A 17,322-nucleotide genomic window follows, 5' to 3' on the forward strand; every position below is an offset into this window, starting at 1 on the left:
ATCTTATTCCCCTCACCATTTCCTGTGCTCAAATCTCCCTATTACTATAAGCAGTAACGTTTCAGATATTATAACCATAAACAGGAATTTCTTCAGCTGTCCGTGTTTCACTGAGGGACCATCCATTCCTTTAGACAAGAAAACTCACATAACCATGTTTGAATTAGCAGGATGCCATGTCTGTATCATGGTCTCACTGACAGAGATGATCTCTCCTCCCCTCACCAACTTTTGGCAAAAAGACCCAACTTCAACTTGAAACCCAAGTTTGTTTCATTGGATTTTTAGAACCTCTGTTATTACCTAAGATTAATACCTCATATCATGTCAATAGATTTTTATGGATTAAATATACACAGAAGTACATTTTATAATAGTAACTCTACTAGTAAAGTAACTGATCATTCTTTGTATTTGCTCATTTACATTGTTTAAAAGAATATTTTATATTTTCCTTGCTGCTTTTCAAGAAATTCTGTTAAACATCAAGAGTACTGGCAGAACCAACATGTCTACTTATGGACAGAAGTCTCCCAGAGACCTTAAAAGCTCATATGAAAAAGGTAACATATATTTTAAACAGGTGTGAAATGTGTAGTCAAATATCTTGTATGACACTACCTGTTGGTCTAGTTTCTAACAGGGTCTGCAGTGTATAGGAAGAGATATATCATAGCTTATAGAATGCCAGAATACTCCAGAAAAAAATATTAAAATTATTTGGAATCATTTTGATTCTATAGGGGAATATGGGAAGATAAATCAACATCTGTCTAATTAAACACATCTTTAAAACAAAAATGGGTATAATGGGAAATACACTTGGATATTTAAATACTTTATATATAATCATTAATTTAAAAAAAAAATTATTTATTTAGGGGTACCAGGGTGGCTCAGTCTGTTAAGCATCCGACTGGTCATGATCAGGTCATGATCAGGTCATCATCTCAAAGTTTGTGAGTTAAAGCCCTTGTTGGGCTCTGTGCTGACAGCTCAGAGCCTGGAGCCTGCTGCACATTCTGTGTCTCCCTCTCTCTCTGCCCCTCCCCTGCTCATGCTCTGTCTCTGTCTCTCTCTCAAAAATAAATAAACATTAAAAAAAATTTTTTTTAACTTATTTATTTAAATTCAAGTTAGTTAACATACAGTGTAGTACTGGTTTCAGGAGCAGAACCCAGTGATTCATCTCTTACATATAACACCTAGTGCTCATTCCAACAAGTGCCTTCCTTAATGCCCATCACCCACTTAGTCCATCACCCCACACATCTCCCGTCCAGCCACCCTGTTTGTTCTCTGTATAAGATTCTCTTATGGTTTGCCCCCCTCTGTGTTTTTAGCTTATTTTTCCTTTCCTTCCCCTATGCTCATCTGTTGTGTTTCTTATATTCCACACATATATATTTCACATGAGTGAAATCATAGGATATTTGTCTTTCTCTGCCTGACTTATTTCACTTAACACAATACACTCCAGTTCCATCCACACTGTTGCAAATGGCAAGATTTCATTCTTTTTCAACGCCAAGTAGTCCTATTCTTACACATCTAATTCTGCCTCCCTACTTCTGTTTCAACTACACTATTGGAAGTGCTTGCTTTGCCAAGGTCTACCCTCCAGGACTTTTTTCCTATCTAAGCCTTCAGCTGATGTCCAAGTTCTCTCCTGTTTTCGTTACTTGATCATGAAACCCTCTTCCTAAAGCCGGACATATCTGTGTCTAGGAGTCTTACCCTCTGTTTCAAAAACCATTCATCAGGGCATCACAGACCATTTCACTGCAAATTTTCCTCTCCAGCTGGCCCCCAATGCATACACTCAGAGACATAGGCTCCAAGGATCTGGCCATGCCAATCTCACCTTGAAGCTTTTTTTTTTTTTTTTTAAGTTGAATCACATACCTGGAAACGTTTGCTTCCCACTCGTCTTCCATTATCCAAATAGTTCCTGAAATTCTACCTATTCCAGAAAACTTTCCCAGGTGTATTAGGAGAGGTGAAAGATTCCACTGGCCTAATCCTTACTGAGAGATCTCAAAACTGTCACAAATAATTCCCTTTGCTTTCTACTCCTAAAATATTTACCAACATGTATATGTAATGCATAGAATGAGTTATAGCTAAATCTTAATCATAGATAAAGTGCCATACATCAATGAGTTTTCTTAAATCTTTATTTAAATTCCAGCAAGTTCACTTTTTATGCTTTTGTGGGAAAGTCTAAACTTTAGAGGAAAGAAATCAATAATTAATATAATCCCTGATCACACAAATAAACGAGTATGAGGAAATCTGCCACTTTAAAATTTATACTATGCAGCAGTGGCCCAAATGAGTATATTTTAGGAAATGAGAATAAATATGTGGTACACCTGCCCCATCTCACATGGCTATGTCACTACATTTAAGTAAGATGACTTCTTTTTCAGCTTTGGAAATAAAAGACTAGATAAAAGCATGGAACGAAAATTCTCTACCTGGTCTTTTGTCATTACGGAAAGTCAACATTCAGTCTTTTAATATTCTCTCTCTCTCTCACACACACACTCTCTCTCTCATCATTATTATCTTCTTCACTGACAACTAGCAAACTACACACTTACGGCGAGCAGGGACCAAGTCATTCTAGGCAGTGTTTAGCATAACACTTGATGCAAATACGACCATGCTTGTGAAAACAATTAAGTCAAACTTTACAAATAGATATGGGGAAGGAAACAAGAAAATAGAAGAGTAATTTTTTCAGGACCTTAGAAATTACAAGTGATCTTAATATTCTTGATGTCTGGTATTTAATATACTATGATTTGTAAAAGTAAAATAATTTGTTTAAAAATATGATGCTATACTCTGGTCTGCATAGATGTAGGGTGTTACTTCAAAAACAATCCTCATCCATAAACATTTAATAAGTGCTAATTACATGTAGGTCACAGTACTAGGCATAAGACACAATTGTCCTCAAAGAACTTCTCTCCAGTGGAAGAATCAGAATGTACAGAAAAAACAGGAAGAATGTAAGACAGTAGAAGCAGAGGAAAAGGCTGCCTACAAGGCACTGGGCAAGGCTTCCTGGGAGAGAGAAGGCTTAAATTCGGCATAAATGCATGAACTAAGGATAGGCTTTAGATAAGGAAATGAGAGGAAGGGTGGATAGTACTTATGATGGCCAGGCTGTGGGAAAGTACGGAGATTGATAGGGGAAGGTGGGATGGAAAAAATGGAGACAATGAGGCTGGTGAAACTGGGAGAAGCCAGATGATGGTGGTCCTAAATGGAAGAGGAGCATGACATGGACAAAGTGGTGTTTCAGAAAGAAAGAAACAATAGAAATGAGGCCTGGGACACTAGAGGAAAAACTCTGGCAAGATGTGGTAACTGATCGGTACATAAGAAGTGGAGACGCTAGTCCCTGCTGTCTACCCTCCAGATGGTGTCTGTTTTCTGTATAAAAGTGTCCATTCCTGGGGTGCCTGGGTGGCTCAGTTGGTTAAGCGACCAACTTCGGCTCAGGTCATGATCTCGCAGTTTGTGAGTTCGAGCCCCGCGTCGGGTTCTGTGCTGACAGCTCAGAGCCTGGAGCCTGCTTCAGATTCTGTGTCTCCCCCTCTCTCTACACCTCCCCTGCTCACGCTCTTTGTCTGTCTCTCAATAATAAATAAACATTAAAAAAATTTTTTTTAAAAAGTGTCCTTTCCTTATTCCTTCTCAAGAGTGATCAATTTTCTACCAACATGAAAAACTATATGTATAGTACAGAATGATTTCTAGTAATATTATTATCTATGCTTTCAATTTATAAACAAGAAGGTTAAAAATATTAAATGGTAATTTCTACAGCTAAAAAATAATCAACTACACAAATGTTTTTCTTCACCACGATTTGAAAACAAAACTGATGATACGATTCCATCATGAAAGAAGTTTTCAATGGTAGTTCAAATACTTATTAGGTTCTGCCAATATCCATCTACTCAACAAATATTTACTGTGGAATCAATAATAAAATACTATGAATGTAATATTATTAACTTCTCTTTAAAACTCAATTACAACATCAGAGATAGCCTGATGAAAGGTAAACAGCACTCAATAAGCAACCAAAAGACAAAGGTTCCAGATCTGGCTCTGACTTTAACTTGAGACCACGTAGCAAGTAAATCACTTCATCTCTCCCAGCTTCTGCAAGTGAGTCCCAAAGCAGCTTATACTGGTGGAATGCTTTTAGTGTACACAAATAGGTTTTCCTCTCCCATTTTTTACACTATAACTTCACTAACACTCTTAAAGTTGGACAAGATTGGCTTTATTACCTCATAATCTACAGATGAAGATACCAGACAGAAGCAATAAAGCAGTGATTACAAACTAGGTCTTTGACCCTAAATCTCATACTCCTTCAAAACACTACATTAGGGGGCGCCTGGGTGGCTCAGTCGGTTAAGTGTCCGACTTCAGCTCAGGTCACGATCTCACGGTCCGTGAGTTCGAGCCCCGCATCGGGCTCTGGGCTGATGGCTCAGAGCCTGGAGCCTGCTTCCGATTCTGTGTCTCCCTCTCTCTCTGCCCCTCCCCCGTTCATGCTCTGTCTCTCTCTGTCTCAAAAATAAAAATTAAAACGTTAAAAAAAAAGAATTTAAAACAAAAAACAAAACACTACATTAGGCTTACCCTACCAACTTAATAAAATTATTTGAATGAATTACAGATAGAAAAATGCTGTAGAAAGGTAATGGCATTATACAAATAAAAGCAGTATTATTTTGTTTGGGTGGGATCAGGAGACAATGCAAGTTTATGGGGCTTAGAGCCTATACAATTTGGGGATCTGCTTCAAGAAAAAGAACACAAAAATAAGGTAAAGAGGGAGTCCCCTTGAAAGTGAGGGTCCCTACAACTTAAGCTTCTTTACCTTCAAGGTAAATCTGCTTCTGGATTAACACTAAAGAATTCACCAGTAAATCTACTAAGATCAAGAATTGCCCTCTAAAACCTAACTTTTGCTTTCTAAATAGTATGAAAAGAACACAGTGGATAAAACACACACACACACACACACACACACACACACACACACACACACACAAATATGCTTGGCCTTTATTCTCTCAAGATCATAATAAATCACATAACAAAAATTTCCAGGTAGAAATAAATAGTCTTTGCTATGTCTATATTAGGATTAAAAGAACAAACTACCAACAACAAAAAACAACTATAATGAAAGTGATGAGAATTATTTTGCTAAAATAAGCTAGAACATCATACCACACAATAATTATTGTTTTGCACACACACAGGTATAAACACACACTCATATTTACTCACAATTTGGCAAGCAAAAGATCTCATTAAAAAATTTACCTCGTCTCCGCCCATAGCTCCTGGCTGCATGTAAACACAGAAGAAAACCATGGGTATCTTTATCAAAATGGTGAATTTAGAAATAAAAAAATATTCACATAAACCTTTTCTAAGTATTTTCAGAATTAATCTGGAGATACTGTTCAACTCGACTGCAGAGATAATATATTTAAAAAAAAAAAAGAAAAACCTTTATGAAGCACAAGTTAAAACATAATCTTAAAGAGAAATTCACCTGGATATGGCAGCCACTGACAAAGATACAATGGGTGCTTAAGTTACATAGTCTTATAAGGATTTATGCTGTGGTCCATTATCTGTATCAGATATAGACAGAGTTCTTTTAAATTTTTTTCTGATTAATCAATCTTCATTTGTGCTGTATTACCATCAGACATCACTTTAAAGGAAAACATTCATTCTAAATTAAAAACTGTAGTGTATGGCGGTCACTCTGAATTTCTTCACACATGTGCATACACACACACACACACACACACACACACACACACACACACACACACACCTACATATAAACCCCACAAATAGAGTCCCCTAAAAACTATATAGAAATTTAATGCACAATTAACTCTGGTTCTACAGAATGTGATGTGTCTGTGTGAAAATTTCAGTGAAGTCTCTTTGGTCTCCCCATTTACTTTCCACACAGTATCACAAACGGGGGGAAAACCATATCTTTTTCACCTAAGAAGTGAACTGAAAAAGTAGAAAGGGATTAAGTACTGGGTACATCCCAGGGCATATTGAAAAATAAAGTGCTTTGAAGATTTTCTTCCCTTTCAAAACTCAAGGCCCACAGAATGCATTATTACAACATTTACTAGAGCTAGACTATGGTACCATATATATATATATTGCAAGGAGATCCTGTCATCTAAAATAACTTTCAAAGTAGAAAGTTTTTCGAATTTGAAAACTCAGGTTCTATAAAACAAATGAGAACTCTATTTAATCCATTTTTAAAGCATCAATGACATGTTATAATATTAGCTTAAAACAAATCAAAACAAGAAACAGTGATAATTTGCGGTTACATTTGCAGTATAAGGTAGCACTGAAGAAAACGGTTTCTCTCCTAGAAAAAGAATTCAGACTTTTCAGCTAGAAAGTTGAAATACCAGTTGGCCCACTAGTTCCCACTTTTCTTCAGACATCATACCCTCGCCTACACACATTTGGCCCCTTCACTTTCCCATTACATAAATATTAAAAAGAATTTTCCAGTTCAAGCCCTACTTTCTCCCTAACTTCTCCCATCACTATAACCTTCAATTAAAAAAAACACAACCTTGGGGCGCCTGGGTGGCTCAGTCGGTTGAGCGTCCGACTTCGGCTCAGGTCATGATCTCGCGGTCCGTGGGTTCGAGCCCCGTGTCCGGCTCTGTGCTGACAGCTCAGAGCCTGGAGCCTGTTTCAGATTCTGTGTCTCCCTCTTTCTCTGACCCTCCCCTGTTCATGCTCTCTCTGTCTCAAAAATAAATAAATGTTAAAGAAAATTTAAAAAAAACAAAAAAAAAAACCACAACCTTTTCTGAATTTACACAGCAGTACTGTTTACATCACTTACAAAAGGGACGCATTCCAAAAAAAGTAAAAATTAAGGAATTTTTATCCTTTTCATTGTTGGGAACCTGGAATTCATCTCCCCACATAAATATATTTGCATAAATATCTCCCCATGTAAAATTCATCTCCTTACATAACTACCATGCAGTAAGTGGTAGTTTCCTAGTTTGGCCCCCCAAAAGCCTACTTCATTTATAATAATAGGGATGAGTTAATACTAATAGACAGCACTATTAGATTAAGAGGACTTTGTATGCTTAAGAGATTAAGTATGCTTTGATGTTGTACACCTATTTCTTTGTCCTTTCCCCCATCCCCAATGATGTCATACTGCCCAAAACCCCCACCACAAACCTCTATTTAGAGAGGAAATAAAACATTCTGTATTTCAAAATTACTCATTTCTCTCCCAAACAACAAATTCCCATGCTTTCATTATATCTGATTTTTGGCCAGATGCTCAAATGAAAAAGAATCTGATTACAATACCAAGGTACAAATGACTCATCAGACCTTAACACCCCAAAGGATAAGGAGAATGCTGTTCACTCGAGTCTTCAACTGCCGAATTTTCAGGTAATAGAGAACATGAAGTGAATAGATCCAGTCAGTCTCGGGGGTGAGGAGGAGCATTCTGAGCTGAGGAGATGGGTAAGGCTTGCAAAAGCATACTTGGGAGTTTTAATCAAAGCTTCTTTAAACAGTTCATGATTTTTATGGATTTTTTTTTCATTTCTTATCAAAAAGACAGTAAATTGGTTCATGTCAGCTTGGTGACTGATACAGGGGCAAGACAGCATAAGGGACAGGCAACCAATTTAAAGCAGTTTTGTGAGAAGCTTCAATTTGTTTTCATCATTCATTGTGTAATTTAATTATGTGCAACCCTGGTCCTAATTTCAGAATTTTATCTATCATCCCTATGGTGATTATTATTATTATAGCAGCTAACACTTAATTAGTACTTGCTATGTTCCAGAACAGTTCAAAAGCTTTGCACGTATCAATGTCATTTAATATACCCCATAACTTTATGAAATAAGAATTCTTATTAGCCTCTTCTTATACATGAAGAAAATGGGACACAAAATTAAGTATCTTGCCTAAAATCTTACAGCTAGGAAGTGGTGAGTGGTGAATCTAAGCACTCTGGCTCCAGAGTCCACACTTGCAACCACCTCACTATACTGTTAAATGCCTAGAGACCAAGGTCATTACCTTGTATATCTTTTACTATCCTCTAATGCACCTGGTAGAATGCTCTATACCAAGTTGGTATTCAACAAATATATGTTGTTAGCTGTGTGTGTAATCAAGGGAAGGAGTAACAAATGCCTTGATGGCCTTTAGAATGTATGCCACCTCTGTTGGGTGATTAAAGATTTGCTCATACGAGGGCCACTTGCAAATAGACTAATTAGAGTCAAACTCTTCCCTAAGGGAGATGTAATGAAATGAACACCAAGGAGAGAAATCTGGGAACACAAAAGTAATGCCTTCTCTTGAGAACAAATATGATTTTTAAACAAGAATACTGAATACATAAACTTATCATGAGTCTGCACAAAATGATCCCACATAGAAAAAAAAGCGGGGGAGAGTAAATATGACTAATTCCATTTGTATAGTACATTATATGCTAGTATGGATTTATACCAGATATAAGACATGATATGTATCCTAAGCAGTGCCTCTAAGAACTTTAATTCTTATTTAATCATCATCATCATTACAGATAAAGTTCTTTTCACCGTTTCACATATATTACTTTTAGAACTCACAAAAAATTACATTTCATTTTTAGAAATTGTGGTAGTTGTTACCCTTGGCTAAGGGTATTAACTAGAAGGCAGACTGAGGGGGGTTCTGGGGTGATGGTAATGTTTTGGTCTTGATCCAGGTACTGGTTATATGGGTGCATTCAATCTGTAATAGTATATCAAGTTATATATTTATGATTTGTGCATTGTTTGGATGTATATTATAGTTCTATTAATAAAAATGAAAACATTACAAAAATTTTATTTTTAAATTGATTCACTGGGATAAAAGGTTATAAGATTAATGCAGAAAGTCCATAATGCTAACATTTTTATAGTCTTTAAGTCATAAATCTGGGGGCGCCTGGCTGTAAGAGTTGTAGTAGAGCATGCAACTCTTGATCTCAGGGTTGTGAGTTCAGGCTCTATGTTTCGTGTAGAGATTACTTAAAAATAAAAAAAATCTTTTTAAAAAGTCATAAATTTGAATAATTCAAAATTGAAAAATTAAAGATTTTTAATATATCAGAATAAATATAAAAAGGTACATGTATTTTACAATGAGATATAACAGAGTTACTCTAAAAATAAGTTTACATGATCAATGACTAGTACATTGTGAATGGTACTCTCATGTTAATGTTATGGTTTATTAAGCATATGAGGCAATAAAGTAAAATGAATTACCTGTTACTCTTATGACTTGACCTACACTTGGGTCTTAAATGGCTGCAGTCATACAAGTGATTCCTCACGGGCATGTTATGATCTGATTTAAAACCTAAACTAATTCTTCAGCTACATAGATTCACCCAAACTTAAAGTTTCTCTAAGCAAAGTAACATCATATACAGATTCCACCACAGAGGCTCAAAAATGAGATAGAGAGACAAAGGGAAGAGGGCCAGAGAGAGAAGGATCTCTGTTCTATTGTGTATCAAAGTAGCATGCACCATTTCAGGAACTTAAGCAGTCCCTAGGATGCTATACTGATGTAAAACAAATGAACAAGATAAAGACCTTAGTACAACATTTAAAAAACTGGCTTGGAAATATTTGCCAAGACTGTTAAAAGTCAACTGCAGGAACAAATTGTTAATTACTTTCCTTGTTATAAAATCAGTTCCTTAAAAACACCTTATGAACTTATGTTTTGAATACCATTTCAGTATGTAAAATTAAATTCTATTCAAACATCTAATGGTTCCTTTCAGCTTCCATCTAAGTATTAGTCATGCAAAAAACTCCACCTAAGATGGGTTAAGATCTCAGAGGTAGTACAAAAATGCTCCCCCTTCTGTAATTAGATTAATTCCCAAAAAGCAGGAGTGATAGAGTTTGTTCCATAAATGCTCCTTCTCTACCTTTGTCTTTATAATGACAGGGAAGACAGTTTTAGCCCAATGATTCTCAGATATGGCAAATTATAATTGAAAAGAGATCAATTTTTCCATAAACAATATGAACTTACATGTAAAAACGATGCTTGAAAGGATGGGATACATTTTCAACTATTATATTCACCTAACAATATGAACTTAGCAGGTAAAAACGATGCTTGAAAGGATGGGATACATTTTCAACTATTATATTCACATAAAGTATTTGGATGTTTTAAAATCTCTTCCTCCTAGTCTTCTCATTTTGATTCTTACCCATTTTTCTCAGACGAATCTTTCTATTCAATTTGCAATCCTAAAAAGTAACATGAGCAGCTATCATAATATACGTTTTCAGATGGGTAAACGGAGGCCCAGAAAGGATGACGGGCTCCACGCTGTTCAGCTATGCAAAGTTGGGACTGAATCCAGTCCACATTGGTTCTAAACCATTTATTCTTTGTTTAAGTTGAGGTATTATTTACATTCAGTAAAACTAATTCCCTGTAAATGTACAGTTTGGCCAGTTTTGATAATTATATATAGTTGTGTCACCACTGAGTTCTATCCTACAGAACAGTTCATCTTCCTAAAAAACTTCCTTGTGCCCCTTTGCTGTTGACCCAATCCCCCAAACCATGGTCCTTGGCAAACATTAATCTGCTTTCTGTACTGTTTTGTTTGCCCTTTCTACAACTTCATATTAATACAATCAATGTGTTTGACTTCCTATACTTAGAATAATGTTTTTGAGCTTTATCCATGCTGTTACATGTGTTCATATTTTGTTTCTCTTTATTGCTGAGTAACATTCCATAGTATGGAAATACCACAATTTATCAATTCATCGGTTGTTATGGACTGAAATGTGTACCCTCAAAATACATAGGTTGAAGTGCTAATCCCTAGTGTGACTTATTTGAAGACAGGATCTTTAAAGAGGTAATTAAGGTTAAATGAGGTCATAAGGATAGGGCCCTAATCCAGTAAGACTGGTGTTCTTATAAGAAGAAGAGATACCAGGCATGCCCAGAAACACAGAAAAGGCCATGTAAGGTCACAGCAAGAAGGCAGCCAGCCCTCTGCCAGCCAAGGAGACAGGCCTCAGAAAAAAACAACCCTGCTGACATCTTGATCTTGGACTTCCAGCCTCCATACTGTGAGGAAATAAATTTCTGCTGTTCAAGCCATCCAGCCTATGCAGCCCTAGTAAAGTAATCTTAGCTATCAAGACTGAAGAGCCAGTATTTCAGTCCTTGAAAGAACTTGGCAATTCCCTTTAGAATTACTACAACTTCATCATCCTTTATTTATTTGTAAAATTTTTTTAAAAATATTTATTTATTTTTGAGAGAGAAAGAGACACACAGAACATGAGCAGGTGAGGGGCAGAGAGACAGGAAGACACAGAATCTGCAGCAGGCTCCAGGTTCTGAGCTGTCAGCACAGAGGTCGATGCCGGGCTCGAACTCACAAACCACGAGATCGTGACCTGGGCCACAGTCAGATGCTTAGCCAACTGAGCCACCCAGGCACCCCCATCATCCTTTAAAAGTATTTGCTGTTAGTAGCATAATCCAAGTTTAATAAAAAAAGGAACTTCTCACCCCCATTTTTTTGTTTTATTTCATTATTACTACCACAGCACTATTGTTTTCTGGTAGTCATTACATTTAAAGCTGTTACTTTATGAATTAAAATCAGTATTTTTAATAGTCATTTTTATGGATTGGTCAGAAAATCTAATGGTCATTAATAACATATGTAACTGTATCCTGCATCCTAAACAATTGAATTTTTGCAATGTTCTACTTCACTGCCTAAAAAATCTTATAGGAACCCTAGACTTTTAGTCAATCTCCCAAACAAAACAGGAATTACTTCTGTAACCAAAACAAAGGTGTTCGACCTAGTTCAGCTAGAATACCTTAAAATGAGACTAAAGAGACTCACTTCAGCCTCTTCCAGTCTTGTTTTTTTCCCAGCAGAACTCCCTGTCCTCCCCAAAACAAACTCCAACAGATATGAAATATGTTGTTCCCCGGAGCAGCACCAGGATCCAGAGCCCAACCTGTCATGTACCCTTCCCCCATAGTGGCCTTTAAAGTACCTCCTTGGATGCTGGGGTTCCACAGAACAAGATTAGAAAACTAAAGATCTATACTCTATGGTAGGACCCTTCTTACAAGGTAGAAAGTTCCTTCTAACATGTGTCTCTCTATTTTCCTTAACAATAGATCCCAGCCTAATCCCAGTTTTATTTGAGGGTCATTGCTTTATCTTTTGGTTTTCCCTTTTCTATAACAAAAATACATTTAATTACTCTTCATAATAAATGGTTTTTCATAATCCATATCATTTTGAACATTCTCCTTTGGATGAACGTAATTTTCCAGGAAGACACTTGTCTGTCCAAGCTTCTCATGAAAACAAGGCCCTTCACCATCTGACCCCAACCACGTTTCAAATCCTCATCTTAGTCACACCAATTCAGTCCACTTTTCCCATAGTATCAATATAATATAAGTACTTATCTAGTTTGCATAAGAATCTAGATATCCATGTCTTGACATCTATTCTCCACCCGGTAAGAACCCCTGAACTCCTCTGTCCATTTCCATCCACTATTATTTTTTCCATCTTGCCCAAAATGTAAGTTCAAGGCTTCTCTATACCATCTTGCAGTGTCCATTCACACCCAGTATTAGGTTAGTCTCCAAAGTACACTTACCATATAGGTTACTTATGGAATCTCAGTGTATGGTACGTTATCAAAGTATCACTTCAGAACTTCTAAATTCATTTCCTAAACTCCTCATGAAAGCAGAAGAAAATCAATCTAAGTCTGTTGTATCTGACAAGATTTCTCTGGAAACAAACCTAAAGAATCTCTGCATTATTCTGTTATCCCTACTTGGAGAGAGTGTGCATGCACATCTCCCCACATCAGGTGATGTCTATGCCTTTCACATCTGTGGCCTAATAGCATTCCACAGCGAGTAACTATCACCTTACTTTTATTTCAGTAGAACGATACTAAATGATAGAATAACTGCCCCTCCCCCCCCAAAAAGGGGAAGATATCAAGAAAAGTCCTGAGAATTCTAATCACATGCCAGAGTATATTATATTTTACACAGATCAATGTGTCCAGATCAGGTCAGGCCTATTATAGAGGTATGCACCCAAATATTTGGCATATATTCTCAACAAACCATCTTTTCTGAACCACTATGTCAAAATCTCATGAGGTCTCTTCAAACTTTATATAAATGCTCAATTTCTAGACTGTTCAGGACAGCCAACACTTGCTAATTCTACATTTTTGAACTCCAAATAAAGTAGGAAATTATACAGAGAGAAGAGAGGGTAAACAAAATGGGTGCCAGTGTGCTCAGGAGCATAAGCAGAACCAAAGGCCCAGCCCCTTGGTCACTGTTCCTTGTGTCTTCCCTATCAATAAGGCTCTTCTCATGCGGGAAGGAGGGTTCCTTCATGGAAGAAAGTTATGGAAAGGAACTGACTTGAGAATTTGGGAAGAGCTCCCGCAACATGGAGAGCTGCTCATTCCCCTCATCCCTGCCCTGACCTCCCCAAAACAGCTTCTTCTTCTGACCTGAACTTGGGAAAATCTTAGGGAACAATAAAGGCAGACCAAGCTTCGACAGGGAAGAAAGAATAGGAGGGAGTGCATAGCACAGTCCTTATGCTACATGATGCCTTCATGCACAGACATCGGCAAGGAGTCGGAGGAGCAGCACTGGATCTCCCAAGAGGTAAATTCTAATTGTGGTCTTTTCCATCCACCTCTTGCCCACACCTCACAGCCAAGCTTGATCCCAAATCAATTAAATTACAGTCTCTGATGTTGGGTCACAGGTATTTTCTATTTTTGTTCCCATTTTGATTGTATAACTGGAATTAAGAATTACTGCTAACCCAAAGGGGAAGAAAGGAGAAACTAGAGGTAGAAGAGGGAAGAAGCAGAGGCTAGCATTTGTTAAGTGTGTATTTATTGCCAGGTTTGGTAACAGGAGCATTGCACACTTGACCCTACTGTTTGTAAAGAAGGGATTAAAAACTCCATTTAAAATTTAAAAAAACAGGGGCACGTGGGTGGCTCAGTCGGTGAGGCATCCAACTTTGGCCCAGGTCATGATCCTGCACTTTGTGGGTTTGAGTCCTGTGTCTGGGCTCTGTGCTGATAGCTCTGAGCCTGGAGCTGCTGCAGATTCAGTGTCTCCCTCTCTCTCTCTGCCCCTCCCCTGCTTGCACTCCGTCTCCCTGTCTCCCAAAAATGAAAAAATATTAAAAAAAATGTTTTTTTAATTTTAAAAATTAGGTAACTTGTCCGAGGTCACAGAGCAAGTAAGTGATGGATCCAGGATTTAAATTCAGATCTGTTTGGCCCTCCCAACACTGCATTATTCCCACTATATTGTGCATAGGAAAACAAAGAAAAGAAGGCAAAGTTTCACCTCCTTAATTTTTCCTAGGGATCATCTGCATACCAAGTCGTTCAAATTTAAGACACTCATCTGCACATACTAAAGGTCTGAGTAAAAGAGTAGTTAAAACTCCTGCCATTAACAAGGGAGACTATGTTTTGAAAGTAAAACTGATCAGAGGTACATTCATTCTCCACAATCAATAAAGTATCATTTAGCTAACTCTTACCTAAAGAAGCTAAATGAAACCTGAGTGATCTTTCTGGGAAAAACCCAAGAGTAGAAGTCACGTTAGATTAGGGAATAATCTCTCTGTCCAAGCCATAGATGGTTACTAGTTGGCCGTATGACATCAGCAAGTTCCTTTACCTTCTACAGAAAAGGAAGATCCTGCCATGTTTTAAATAAGGCTGCACTAAAGATGAAATGAATGACACGATTCTCAGCTTTTCTATCAAACTTCCCCCAAAGCAGTGGGAAACAAATAATGAAGCATTCTTAAAACTTGTTGAAATCTTAGGATACGCCTTAAAGTCTCCAGGTTTATCTTAAAAACTGCATGTCAGGGGCGCCTGGGTGGCTCAGTCGGTTAAGTGTCCGACTTCGGCTCAGGTCATGATCTCGCGGCCCGTGGGTTCGAGCCCCACGTCGGGCTCTGTGCTGACAGCTCAGAGCCTGGAGCCTGTTTCAGATTCTGTGTCTCCCTCTTTCTCTGACCCTCCCCTGTTCATGCTCTCTCTCTCTCTGTCTCAAAAATAAATAAATGTTAAAAAAAAATTTAAAAAAAAACCTGCATGTCAATTTCATATGCTACCCCATCACATACCCATGTTTTGTTTGGATAAGAGAAGAATCGGGGGATAAAACTGGTGTTCAGGAAAGTGGGTTTTGACCATGCCCTGCCAACCCATAAATGCATTACAAAGGCACAGAGGTCTATGAAAGCACTTAATAAACTGTTAATTGCTAGATCCAAATATGTTATTACCATCTTCCAAAAGGAAGTATTAAAACAAACTTTTATAAAGGAACTATGGTGGACTGGATATTCTCTAAGGCTGTTACACTATGCTTTTCACAATTTCTTGGAGCTATCTTTCCCTCTCTGCTGGTCTCCAATATTGAGTACCTACTGAATAGGTTAGGCATTGTACTTGAAGCTGGTGAACAGCTGTGAATAAAAGCTAATCTCTGCTCTCTCGAAGCACACGTATTAAAGAGAAAGACCAGCATTAAATAGTCAATTATAAGTGTGATGAGTCCTATAAATGGGAAGTCCAGGTTCTACTGCCTACACAAGTGGAGAAAGCAAACAGGGAGGTCTGCAGGGGAAAGTAGGTAACTTTTCAGCTTCCTACATCTTTATTACTGGGTTGGAAGCACCCAATTCCTAGCACTTTAGACATATTCACACACACAAGGAACTTCTTCCAAAATCCAATTAATAAGTCAAGAATATTTCAGGCTTCACTTACTTACAATGTTCAATGTCAGGACATGCAGACCAGGTTTATCACTCTATTTGTCAGGAAAAGAGGCTTTATTTAGTATTCAGAGCAAAATTAGGGTGACAAGTAATATTAGAAAAACAATTTTCCCAAAGACAAGAATGTATTTGTGCTAAACTAGTATAAAAATAATACAATCACTCTTAATAGTTAAGTATTTAAAGCAAAAGTTATTACCCTCAACCTGGAGGCAAAAGGTTCTGCTCCTGACTCCCTCACGTCACCCTACGCAATTCACATAGTCTCTGGAACCTCAGCTGCCCCCTCTGTAAAATGAGAAGGTCAAAACAAAACAAAACAGCAATGCCTTTAGGTCCCCTACCACATTCATAAACAGCATCCACTCAAAATAGTTTGAAACTTGAGTTGAAGTTATAACTTAAAAGTTATAAACTTAAAAGTTATAGAATATTATATATCCCTATAATTACTATTTTTCATTTTTAAATTAGCCATTTTTTATAATATATTCATGCCACAATTGTACAATGATTTTACTTCTAAATCTCTTCAGATGGAAGCCAACAGCACTAGATCTTGTCTTCTAAAAGTTCAAAATACAGGGACACGTGGGTGGCTCAGTCGGTTAAGCGCCTGACTTCGGCTTAGGTCATGATCTCATGGTTCAGGAGTTCGAGCTCCATGTCGGGCTCTGTGCTGACAGCTCAGAGCCTGGAGCCTGCTTCACGTTCTGTGTCTCCCTCTTTCTCTCTCTGCCCCTCCCCTGCTCTCTCTGTCTGTCTCTCTCTAAAATATAAGCATTAAAAAAACTTAAAAAAAAAATGAAAGTTCAAAATACTCAGAGACCATGTCTTCAATTTGAGAATCTCAAAATAATTCCTGCACCATTTTATTGCTCTGCTAAAAAATTATTTACTTATATCCACTCACGGTACACAGGAATACAATGTGCTCTTCAAACTTGGGAAAATTCCATTTGGAATTCTAGAAAACCTGGCTCTCTTCCCATTTTGGCATAAAAGCGTCATGTGTTCAGCTCGCCCTCTGCCACTTCCTCTCAGCTGAGCCCTTCACCAAGGAGCTGGCTCCCAGCACAGAAAGAAGGGAGGAGGAAGAGGAAGCCTGCAACCACACAGGAGTCTCTGCCCAACTTGAAAGTTTATAGAGAAACCTTTTCACGTTTCCTCTTCCAATTCAACAAATGCTCTAGCAGCCCAGAGTTCAAACAGAAATATAAGCAAAATCTTCCAAAACAGATTCAAGGCATTAATAAGAGGGAAAAAGTGGAAGACGGCATAAACTAAAGCTGCAA

General features: G+C 37.6%; 1 protein-coding gene across 7 annotated transcripts in view; it reads right to left on the reverse strand.

The window, feature by feature from the left end:
* Window positions 1–17,322, reverse strand: part of CPEB3 (cytoplasmic polyadenylation element binding protein 3) — a 188,558-nt gene that overhangs the window by 85,915 nt on the left and 85,321 nt on the right. For 5 of the 7 annotated variants that reach the window (XM_042961001.1, XM_042960999.1, XM_042961000.1 and 2 more), the window contains one exon: window positions 5,368–5,391. The exons of the other annotated variants lie outside the window; for them this stretch is intronic. In XM_042961001.1, the coding sequence (XP_042816935.1) occupies window positions 5,368–5,391 (24 nt within the window). The remainder of the gene's footprint in view (window positions 1–5,367; window positions 5,392–17,322) is intronic. 7 annotated transcript variants of the gene reach the window in all.

Source organism: Panthera tigris, chromosome D2 (genome assembly GCF_018350195.1).
Source record: "Panthera tigris isolate Pti1 chromosome D2, P.tigris_Pti1_mat1.1, whole genome shotgun sequence".
NCBI lineage: Eukaryota > Metazoa > Chordata > Mammalia > Carnivora > Felidae > Panthera > Panthera tigris.